Source organism: Cololabis saira, chromosome 7 (genome assembly GCF_033807715.1).
Source record: "Cololabis saira isolate AMF1-May2022 chromosome 7, fColSai1.1, whole genome shotgun sequence".
NCBI lineage: Eukaryota > Metazoa > Chordata > Actinopteri > Beloniformes > Belonidae > Cololabis > Cololabis saira.
Window position 1 is genome coordinate 1406140 of NC_084593.1, and position 11920 is coordinate 1418059.

Sequence of the window (11920 nt, forward strand, 5' to 3'; positions counted from 1 at the left end):
TACTTAAGCGGTTTCATAACGGAGCCACAGAGTAGCGCTAAAGCTGTAATAACACACTAATAACAGTCTGTAGCAAATTCAAGTAACTTTATTTAAACTAATGACTTTCTTAAACTACTTTTTTGTACAAGATATAATCATTTAATAATACTAGTAGCCTATAGATAAAGGGAAAAAAAGTTTTGTTTAGTAGAAAAAAAACATGTTTCGCCTGATTGATGTGATGTTCTACCATTCAGTTGCTCCGAAAAAAATTGGCCCGAGGGTCAATTGGTTTGACATAGGAAGTCGTAAGTGTCATTTCTGATATGCTTATGGGGGGCGGTTGACGTGAGTGCGAGGGCCCGTTCATCGCTGCTTGCAGCTTTAATTTATTTTCTTGTTTGTAAATATGTATATACATGAGGTGTTGGTACACAATATATGCAGTAGTTGTGAAAATGTAGTGAGACAGGATAATGAAATCAACTGAGGATTGTTAATAACTGAGAAGGGAGAAGGGGTAGGATTAAATAAGCACATGCTTCTTTCTACTCCTTTTTCGGACATGGCAACATTTGTTTATTTTATTTTTTTGTTGTTTTGACTATTTTGACTTGTGTGTTATTTTTATGTTTTCCCATGTTCAGAATAAAGCTTTCATTCATTCATTAATTCATTCATTCATTAATTAATTCATTCATTCATTCATTCATTCATTCATTCATTCATTCATTCATTCATTCATTCATTCATTCATTCATTCATTCATTCATTCAATCAGCCTGTTGTTGGGGTGGGTTGAGTCCATCAGGGTTCTTGTATCTCCTGATGTAAATGTCCAGGAGAGATGGAAGATGACCTGCAGCTGTGTCCAGCTGTCTGGACCCCCGTCTGCATGAACCTCTGGCGAGATTCTGTGTCAACTTTGACACTATTGGAAGTTCAGTCACAAAGACTTTTGGACGAAGATACGCCATCTTCAGTAGTTACACAAGTACCAAAGAACAACTTCTTCCAGGAACCAAACTGACTTTAACGCTGCAGACGACAGCTTAATTCCAGGAAATAAAAACACCTCACGGTTGGATTGATGAATAAAACTAATCACCAGGCTGATTATCACTGTGTTTCTGATCTGTGGTTGCAGCAGCAGCTGCCTCACAAGCTTTTAAAGTTTTTTGCACCCAGCACACCGATGACGGAAAGGAAAGATCTTGTCGCAAAGTTCTACTTTTGTATGTTTACTACTGTGGCAGTATGATGTCCTGCTATGCTCAATTCTACCACAGGTAGAATTTGCACTCAATTTCAGGCCTCAGCCTATTAGCACGGAGGGTGAGGGAATAAAAGGTGGTTGTGTTCCCTCCCCTCGCCCTCTCACTTCCTGGTTCCAAGCTCTTCCGGTTTCCCGGCGTTTCCTTCGCAGCGTTCAGTGCAGGTAGGTAAAACGGCTGTACTGCCTGCAGGTTGCTTCAGCATCTTTTAGCTTTTGGGTGTAATAGCCCGCTTTGTGTTTTTAGTGGTCCATTGCGGTCTAGTGGATGGTGGCGATCCTCTCTATGCGTGTCACAAGCTTTGAAAAGACAAGGTACGGACACTTAAATTTATTGTGCCACTCCTAGAGTGGTTTACTTGCTCCGGTGTTAAACAACTCACCTGTCCGTTTTTCATAGTGGTTCCTGAACGCATCGCCAGCGCACCATAACACGGAGCTGTGTAAAGCCTCCTCGGTTCTCATAATCCGAGGACAACTACTAAAAAAGACCCGTGGCCACTGACTGAACTCAAGATAAGGACAGGGGACACTGCTGCTTCGCATGCCCTTTTTATTTGTGTGATTTGTTTGCTGTGGACTTTATTTGCTGTGCTCCGTTTCCTTTTTTTTGCTTTGCCTGTCGCTCCCGGCTTAAACTCCGACGCCGCTGTGAGCATATTGCTTGCGGGAGCTGGGTGTTCTAGTCCTGGTCCCGGGCTTCTTTCCCCGAGCCGCAGACCCGGGCTGTAGTCTCCCTGTCTGGGCCGCGTGTGTGGGTGTTTGTGACAGAAGTTTGTAGCAGTTGCTGCAACAGTGTGGATGAGAGTGAGTGAGTGAGTTTAGTATAGGGCTGTTTTGTTTGTTTTGAGATTAAGCTGGATATTTGTTTCAGGTTTATTTTGTTGAGTTGGTAACTCTGGCCAGAGACCCCTCTTTCTTTATTTCATTTACACCATTTGGATAAATTGCTCATTACTTTTGCTTTAGTTCTTTGGTACCTATAACAGCTTTTGTTCATTGTGTTAACAGTATTTCATATTTTCTTTTGAATGAGTTGTGTATTATTGTGTCTAACTGTTTTGCTTTTGTTGTGCAGCTGCTGAGAGCCGGTGGTGGTGGTGGCATCCCCGGTGGTGGTTTCCCTTCGTGTGCTGTGGTCCTGAGTTTGGTTTTTTTGTGCACCTCACCTTTTGCTGTGCGTGTGTGAGTGGGGTGTTCCTTTTTAATTTTGGATTCCTCACCCCTGTTCCCCCCTCACCATCGGTAAGCCTCAGCTATTAATACAACCTGGTGTTATTTCTGTTGGCCCTTTTGTTACAATTTTAACCTGTTTTTATATACAAATAAATGGTCTATGGCCTGTTGAATGGTGAACCACGTCTCTAGTATTTCCTTTGTATAATTTACCTGTGTGTCCTTATTAAATTTAGTTATTTAGAATTCCCTGGGTGAAACTCCCAGGGTGGCGTTGTTGGTCCTCCAATTTTGTAGATTCTGCCCTTCATAAAAATAATAGTAGCCCCTCGTAACGCCACACTTGGCGTTGTTGGCAGGATATACATTGTGAAGGTAGAGACGTGTGTTCTGTTTTGTTTTTGTGTCCTGGTTTGCCATTCTGTGAGTGAAATTTGTGTATGTGGAGGCATTGAGTTTAAGGCGAAGCAGCAGTGGGTTTCCTGTGTGTTGCGGTAAGTTTAGTGTCCCGGGTTTATCGAGAGCGGTAATATAATGGAAGGAGAGCTGGAAGAGTTGAGGGACTTAGTGGCCCAGCTGAGGGCTGAGAATGAGAGGTTGCAGCGGGAGCGGGCTACGGCCGCGCCGGGTACTAGTGCTGCACCTCCCAGTCTCACCGAGCCTCCGCCAGTACCTTCCACCTCTAGCGCTTCTGTCATGGAGAGACTGATCTTGGTACCCCGAGATAGGAAGTGTCCAAACTTCAGGGGTAGGTCAGGTCTAGGGCTAGAGGAGTGGATAGAGGAGGCTCAGGCATGCATGAGAGCTCGCCATCTGTCCCCATCCGATCAGGCATTTTTTCTTTTCGACCATTTGGAGGGAGAGCCTCGTGATGAGATCAAACATCGGTCTAGCGCAGAGAGGAGTGACCCAGCTGAAATTATTGCTGCTCTGCGGGAGCTGTATGGTTGTTCTGACTCGTACGTTGCTTTACAGGAGGCCTTCTTCTCACGACGCCAGCAAGAAGGGGAGACTCTTCAGGAGTTCTCCCTGGTGCTCATGAATCTGATGGCTTCTGTGAAGCAACAGGCTCCAAGCGACACGCTAAATACCGATGTTTTGCTGCGGGACCAGTTCGTTGAGAATGTTATCGACGGTTCCCTTCGTCGAGAGCTGAAGCAGCTTGTACGCAGGCGGCCGTTTGCCTCCCTGCTTGAGGTAAGGGCGGAGGCAATTAGATGGGAGAGAGAGGGGTCGCCGGGAGGTGTGTGGGGCCGGAGCCATTCGGTTCCCTCGGTGCTGGGTTTACAGTGTGGTGTTCAGGGTGCCCCTCTGGTGGAGAAACCATCCCAGGCTGGTGAGCTACGGGAAGTGAAAGACATGTTAAAGCTCCAACAGGAACAGCTTAACAGGCTCACTGAGACTCTTGCCCAGCTGCAGACCAGCCAGCACCGTTATCCTTCTCCTTACCGTGGCCCATTACTTTGCAGGCGGTGCCACCAACCTGGCCATTTTGCAAAGGAATGCAGAGCAGGGCATAATCCACCTCGCCCTACATCTGCAGCGCCTGCTTCCTCTCAGCCAGGCATGCATTATGAGTCAGCTCAGCATTCGGGAAACTAGCGCCCGCCGAACTGCGGAGTCAAAGTTCGGAGGGGGTAAACATCGGCTCACCTGCTGTGGGAGGGGAAGAGGCTAAGCTAGTCGCTGCTTGTCCTCATATGGATGTGATCATGGGGGGAGTAGTGGTTCCTTGTCTGGTGGACACAGGGTCTATGGTTTCCACCATTACGGAGAGCTTCTTCCGGCAACACTTCGGGTCTTGGGACCAAGAGAGGCTTCAGTCTTGCCACTGGTTACGTCTCAGAGCGGCTAATGGGTTGCCTATACCCTACCTCGGTTACCTGGAGCTTGAAGTCGAGCTTTGTGGTGGGGCGTTGCCACGGTGCGGGGTATTGGTGGTCAGGGACCCTGCGTCGGCTGATGAATCCCTTCATGCGCCTGGTGTTTTGGGGATGAACATCCTGCGGAAATGCTACGGGATGCTGCTTGGGCAACATGGTCTCGCCCTATTTGACTTACCCATCATTACAGAAGCACCAAAGGCTGTGGTGCAGGCATTGCAGAGGTGCCATCACGCCCCTGCGGGCCCTTTTTCTGAAGCTGCTGGTAAGGTCAAGGTGCGAGGCCGGAAGGTTTGCCGCATCCCTGGTGGCACCATGCAGGTGGTTCTGGCTACCTGTTCTGCACAGTACTCCGGCACTGTGGCGCTTTTTGAGCCCTCAGACCAGGGATTTCCCGCTGGCCTGCTGGCCTCCCCGGCACTGGTTCACGTTGAGGACGGTACTGCACACATCCCCATTGTGAACGTGGGTTCTTCCGACGTGCTATTGTACCCACGAACAGTGGTAGGTGTCCTTAGTGAGGTTCGTGTGGTAAGCTTGCCCCCTGGTGTAGAGGAGGTTTCGTCTCATACGGCCTCTGTGGTTTCCCAGGTCGTGGCTCCCCCACTACCAGATCAGGTGGAGGCGGTCGATTTGTCAGCCCTGTCTTACGACGAACAAGAAGAAGCGCGAGGTCTTCTTCGGAAACATGTCTCTGTCTTTTCATCTCACGATGGTGACTTGGGCTGCACTGATTTGATTTCCCACGAAATTCCTCTCTTGGATGACGCCCCCGTCCGCCAGCGTTACCGTCGTATTCCACCGTCAGAATACGAAGTGGTTAAAGAGCATATCAACCAGCTGCTGGGCGCACAGGTCATCCGCGAAAGCAGCAGTCCTTTTGCCTCACCGATTGTGCTGGTTAAGAAAAAGGATGGCAGCCTGCGGTTGTGCGTAGACTACCGACAGCTTAACAGCCGGACAAGGAAGGATGCCTTCCCTCTTCCTCGTATTGAGGAGTCACTTGACGCGTTGACCGGAGCTCGTTGGTTCTCCACTATGGATTTAGCCAGTGGCTATAATCAGGTTCCAGTTGCGGAGGCCGACCGACCCAAGACAGCTTTTTGTACTCCGTTCGGGCTGTTCGAGTGGAACCGCATGCCCTTTGGGCTGTGTAACGCGCCTAGCACCTTCCAGCGGCTCATGCAGAGGATTTTTGGAGACCAGCAATGTCAGTCCCTGCTTTTATATCTAGATGACATTGTGGTTTTCTCCTCTACCTTTCAACAACATCTGGAGCGTCTGGAGGTGGTGCTGCAGCGGTTACAACAGGAGGGCCTGAAGGCTAAGCTGTCCAAGTGCTCCTTTTTCCAGCGAGAGGTCAGTTATTTGGGGCATGTCATCTCTGCCAGTGGTGTTTCCACTGATCCGGGCAAAGTGGAGGTGGTAGCCAACTGGCAGCCCCCCACCACCATCTTGGAGTTGCGGTCCTTCCTCGGTTTTGCAAGCTACTATCGCCGCTTTGTGGAGGGGTTCGCCAAGTTGGCTGCCCCTCTACACCGTCTTGTGGCAGAACTGGGGTGCTCTAAGTCCAAGAGGTCACGTCCGGTGTCGGACAAGTGGACGTCAGAACATCAGCAGAGCTTTGATGCCTTAAAGTTTAAGCTCACCAATGCCCCCGTGCTTGCCTATGCCGACTTTACCCTCCCCTTCATCCTGGAGATAGACGCCAGTCATGGAGGCTTGGGAGCGGTACTCTCACAGGAGCAGGAGGGAAAGGTGCGGCCTATAGCATTTGCCAGCCGAGGTTTGAGGCCGACAGAGCGCAACCCAGTTAATTATAGCTCCATGAAGCTAGAGTTTCTGGCTTTAAAGTGGGCAATGGCGGAAAAATTCCGTGAGTACTTGCTTGGGCACAAGTGTCTGGTTTTCACGGATAATAATCCCCTTAGCTATTTGTCCACAGCTAAACTTGGTGCACTGGAGCAACGCTGGGCAGCTCAGCTGGCAGCTTTCGATTTCGAAGTTCGCTACCGCCCTGGTAAGAACAATGCCAATGCAGATGCCCTGTCCCGCTTGTACCCCCCTGTTGCAGCGAACCTGGAAACTGTACTCCCTGGTACGTCACTTCCACCACCCTTGAAGCGAGCTCTACAAACTCGAGGGCCCGAAGCTTGTCAGGCTGCTGTCCAAGCTCTGCCTCAGCACCTTCCTGCTGACATTGGCGCACTTCAGCAGGGTGATCCCGTGCTTTCAGAGGTGTTGACGTTTTGGCAGCAGCAACAATATCCCGACCAGGGCGAACGCAGGCGGCTGTCCCAGCTAGCGGTGGTGCTTCTCAAACAGTGGGATAGGCTGACTGAACAAGCGGGGGTGATTTACAGAAAGGTTGCACGGCCCGATGGTGGAGAAGCCGTTCTCCAGGTGCTGTTACCGGCTGCGTTAAAGGAGAAGGTCCTTACCGAGGTTCACCAAAACCATGGCCACCAAGGTGTAGAGAGGACCTTGGAATTACTAAGGCAGCGTTGCTACTGGCCGGGTATGACTGCCGATGTGAAGCGTTGGTGTCAAACCTGTGAGCGGTGCCAGGTGGCCAAGGACTCCGGGCCATCGGTCCGAAGCTTCATGGGACATCTGCTAGCCTCAGAGCCAAACGAAATTTTGGCTTTGGATTACACCATGCTTGAACCAACCCATAACGGGCTGGAGAATGTCCTTGTGCTGACCGACGTCTTCAGCAAATACACCCTTGCCTTCGCCACTCGTGACCAGAGAGCTTCTACTGTGGCCCAGGTCCTAGTCACCGAGTGGTTCTCCAAGTTTGGTGTTCCAGCACGAATTCATTCGGACCAAGGTCGGAACTTCGAAAGTGCGCTCATTCGACAGTTATGTGAACTGTATGGGATTGAAAAGTCCCGTACGACTCCGTACCATCCCGCTGGGAATGGGCAATGCGAGCGTTTCAACCGCACGCTGCATGACATGCTGCGCACCCTTCCAGCCTCTCGAAAAAGAGACTGGCATTCTTGTCTACCACAGGTACTGTATGCCTATAACACCACTCCCCACCAATCGACTAGGGAGTCACCCTTTTTCCTTATGTTTGGCCGTGAGGCAAGGCTCCCAGTTGATTTCCTGTTGGGGAGAGTGCAGGCCCCTGTTGGTGGGACTGTAAACGACTGGGTGCAAGAACACCAGTCCCGGTTGCATCTGGCCTTTGACAGTGTTCGAGATAGGTTAAAAGTCGCAGCTGAGCGCCGGAAAAGGAACCATGATCAGACTGTCCGGTCTGAACCCCTGGTGGAAGGTCAGTTAGTGCTGTTGCGAGACCTTGGCAGGAAAGGTCGTTGTAAGATCCAGGACAAGTGGAATCCAGTGGTGCACAGGGTGGTTCAGGCTCCCCCGGGAGAAGGTCCCGTGTACGCCATTGCTCCACTGGATGACCTTGCCAAGGTCAAGCGGGTGCACCGCACGCTGCTTAAGGCAGTCGTGGGGATTGCTTCCCCAGACAGCGATCATGCTTCTCCTCCTACCCCATCTGGCCAGCTGGAAATGCAAGACGAACCATCAGATGATGATCTGTTGGCCTTGGTTAGGGAACCTCTTCTCCCACCAGCTGGTCCAGGGGAAAGAGAAGCTCCAACTGCACCAGCCTTGGCTCCACCTGCAGCTGCCACAGGACTTGTGCCCCCTTTCCATCCAGCATCCTCAGCCACGTCTCCCCCAGAAAGCAGAGGGTCTGAGTTGCAACGTACACCACAGCAGGCGATGTCTCCTCCTGCTGATGTGATAAATTCCTCACCCTCCGCTCATTCTGCCCCCCCAGCAGTCTATTCCACGGGGAGTAATGAGACTGCAATACGGCGGACAGCCCGATCTACGGCTGGCCATCACTCAAATCTCCATCATCTCCCCAGACCTGCCAACGAAGGGGCCAATCCGACGCCCCTGGCAGCCCATCTGAATGCAGTGTCTGCCTTCTTCAGACCTTGGCACTAACCCCTACACTTTTCTAATGCATCGTCGGGTCGACGATGAAAAAGGGGGGGGTGGATTGTGGCAGTATGATGTCCTGCTATGCTCAATTCTACCACAGGTAGAATTTGCACTCAATTTCAGGCCTCAGCCTATTAGCACGGAGGGTGAGGGAATAAAAGGTGGTTGTGTTCCCTCCCCTCGCCCTCTCACTTCCTGGTTCCAAGCTCTTCCGGTTTCCCGGCGTTTCCTTCGCAGCGTTCAGTGCAGGTAGGTAAAACGGCTGTACTGCCTGCAGGTTGCTTCAGCATCTTTTAGCTTTTGGGTGTAATAGCCCGCTTTGTGTTTTTAGTGGTCCATTGCGGTCTAGTGGATGGTGGCGATCCTCTCTATGCGTGTCACAAGCTTTGAAAAGACAAGGTACGGACACTTAAATTTATTGTGCCACTCCTAGAGTGGTTTACTTGCTCCGGTGTTAAACAACTCACCTGTCCGTTTTTCATAGTGGTTCCTGAACGCATCGCCAGCGCACCATAACACGGAGCTGTGTAAAGCCTCCTCGGTTCTCATAATCCGAGGACAACTACTAAAAAAGACCCGTGGCCACTGACTGAACTCAAGATAAGGACAGGGGACACTGCTGCTTCGCATGCCCTTTTTATTTGTGTGATTTGTTTGCTGTGGACTTTATTTGCTGTGCTCCGTTTCCTTTTTTTTGCTTTGCCTGTCGCTCCCGGCTTAAACTCCGACGCCGCTGTGAGCATATTGCTTGCGGGAGCTGGGTGTTCTAGTCCTGGTCCCGGGCTTCTTTCCCCGAGCCGCAGACCCGGGCTGTAGTCTCCCTGTCTGGGCCGCGTGTGTGGGTGTTTGTGACAGAAGTTTGTAGCAGTTGCTGCAACAGTGTGGATGAGAGTGAGTGAGTGAGTTTAGTATAGGGCTGTTTTGTTTGTTTTGAGATTAAGCTGGATATTTGTTTCAGGTTTATTTTGTTGAGTTGGTAACTCTGGCCAGAGACCCCTCTTTCTTTATTTCATTTACACCATTTGGATAAATTGCTCATTACTTTTGCTTTAGTTCTTTGGTACCTATAACAGCTTTTGTTCATTGTGTTAACAGTATTTCATATTTTCTTTTGAATGAGTTGTGTATTATTGTGTCTAACTGTTTTGCTTTTGTTGTGCAGCTGCTGAGAGCCGGTGGTGGTGGTGGCATCCCCGGTGGTGGTTTCCCTTCGTGTGCTGTGGTCCTGAGTTTGGTTTTTTTGTGCACCTCACCTTTTGCTGTGCGTGTGTGAGTGGGGTGTTCCTTTTTAATTTTGGATTCCTCACCCCTGTTCCCCCCTCACCATCGGTAAGCCTCAGCTATTAATACAACCTGGTGTTATTTCTGTTGGCCCTTTTGTTACAATTTTAACCTGTTTTTATATACAAATAAATGGTCTATGGCCTGTTGAATGGTGAACCACGTCTCTAGTATTTCCTTTGTATAATTTACCTGTGTGTCCTTATTAAATTTAGTTATTTAGAATTCCCTGGGTGAAACTCCCAGGGTGGCGTTGTTGGTCCTCCAATTTTGTAGATTCTGCCCTTCATAAAAATAATAGTAGCCCCTCGTAACGCCACACTACAAAAACTGAAAAATCACACAAAATACAGAAGCAAATCCTTAATTTACAAATAAAATAAAGTTTGCTAGTCAAAAGACTGCGTTGCTAAAAGGTCCAGTGACTTGTAAACTTTCACTGCGTATATTTCGTATAATTTCATTATACCAGTATTATGATAATAAAGGCTTTCTATTCTATTTTATTTATTCTACATACAGCAGCCAATAAAACTGCAATATTCTGCTTTATGACTTGTCACTGGTATCCAAACCAACCAAACCAAAGGAATCTTACAAAAAGCATTAATCCTCTTAAACATAAATTACATTCATGCAAAACAGCTACAACACAGTTCCCGAAGACAAAGTGCAAACCATCCAAAGAGTTGAAGATGAAGATTCTGCAGTCTGAACAAAACCCACTGAGACACAACTGAACTGATCCTGGAATGAGTCAGAGCTGCACCTGTGGAGGAGGAGGAGGAGGAGGAGGAGGAGGAGGAGGAGGAGGAGGAGGAGGAGGAGGAGGAGGAGGAGGAGGAGGAGGAAGAGGAGGAGGAAGAGGAGGAGGAGGAGGAGGAGGAGGAAGAATCTAATAAATAATCTGGCTGAACTTGAAAATGAAGGTGACAATTTATATTGAAGCTTGTTAATTAATTTCAACTAAATTATTCAGTAAATGAACTGAGATTTTTTAGGTGTATTCATTTATTTTGGTTCATCATTGTTCAAAATAAGTCCCATGATTCACAGGGCTCCTGTGTCTTACTACCGACAATTGGCCGGGTTTCCCAGATCAGTTAAGAAGCTCTTAACAGCAAAAGGCTTCTTTCAAACCTTCTTAAGGAGCCTGTGAAAGAAAAACGCATTTCCTAGAGTTTTTCTTAGCTTAAGAAGCTCTTTCATTAAGAAGGAAATGCAAGATACTGCTGACCCAGTCTTTACAATCATCTTAGTGAACAAAGACTCACAGATCCAGCCGCGTTAGGCAAATCAATATCACACCAAGCAATGAGATATTAAAACAATACACACCGCACAAATTTTGATCTATTTTATACTTTAGATTTATATTGTTTAGCATTCATTGGTGACAGCAAAGGGGAAAAAAAAGAAAAATAAGGCATAACAAGTGTGTTCCTGTATATGCTTTATGCATTACGCACAAATAAAACGATCATCATGAATATCATTTATCACACGTGTGAGATACCATGGCTGCTATACAGCATATTCTCTCTGCAAATCAACTGCGTTGCCGTGTGCAAAACAGAACTGTTTATATGAACGCATTGGTGCGTCAGCACTTCAATCCCCTGGACGTGCTGTCGGACCGGGCTGTCCAGATGAGGCACCGGCTTCCACGGGCTGAGATACAGCGCCTCATCACGATGGTGTCTCCACATATCCGGAGGGAAACCCGGTGCAATTTCGCCCTGAGCCCGGAGGTCCAGTTACTGGCTGCACTGCGTTTTTACGCAGTGGGCAGCTTCCTGGAGGTGGTGGGGGACGGCACCGGACTGAGCAAGGCGTCGGTGTCACGGAGTGTGGCAGCCGTGACACCGATCCTCCTGCGCCGTGCCCGCGCACACATCCAGATGCCACCACAAGGGAGGAGATCCGCCAGTTCCACCAAGGTTTCCACGCCATGGCTGGGATCCCCCGGGTGATTGGTGTTGAGGAGCAGCGCTGCGTGTCTCCACACACCCGCAAATACAACGTTGATGATGGCAAGATTCTGCTTAGTAGTGAAAAAGGTCAAGCAGCTAAATACACTTCAGAATATTTTTTTGAGGTGAAGGATTCTGTTTTACTAGTCAGGAGGATACAATGTGGTCCTATATGCTGATTGTTAAGTTAATTTCTCCTTTCGTCCATCTTTCACATTAATAAAAACAATACATTTCCTCATTATTCTCTTACCAAGACTACTTCTTATTTAGTTGCAGTCTTGTTTTCATCATGAAAAAGGGTCATTGAAGTATATTTATTATCTTAGTTTTTCATTATAACGCACATAACGCACAGGCAGCAGGGAATTAGTGCG

The 11920-nt window shown here is 48.6% G+C and overlaps 1 protein-coding gene across 1 annotated transcript; it reads left to right on the forward strand.

Moving 5' to 3' along the window:
• Positions 1 to 2965: 2965 nt before the first annotated feature.
• Positions 2966 to 8036, forward strand: LOC133447751 (uncharacterized). The gene is made up of 4 exons (XM_061726478.1): positions 2966 to 3767; positions 3901 to 4068; positions 4181 to 7847; positions 7910 to 8036. Exons 1-4 carry the CDS (start codon positions 2966 to 2968, stop codon positions 8034 to 8036), a joined length of 4764 nt encoding a protein of 1587 aa, XP_061582462.1.
• The last annotated feature ends 3884 nt before the right edge of the window (positions 8037 to 11920 follow it).

Excerpts from the sequence above, each read along its gene's own strand:
- LOC133447751 (XM_061726478.1), top strand. The coding sequence starts at position 2,966 with ATGGAAGGAGAGCTGGAAGAGTTGAGGGACTTAGTGGCCCAGCTGAGG. Across the intron at positions 4,069-4,180 it reads GGAGTCAAAGTTCGGAGGGG|GGTCTATGGTTTCCACCATT; the intron begins GTAAACATCGGC and ends TGGTGGACACAG. Across the intron at positions 7,848-7,909 it reads CCATCTGGCCAGCTGGAAAT|CTGGTCCAGGGGAAAGAGAA; the intron begins GCAAGACGAACC and ends TTCTCCCACCAG.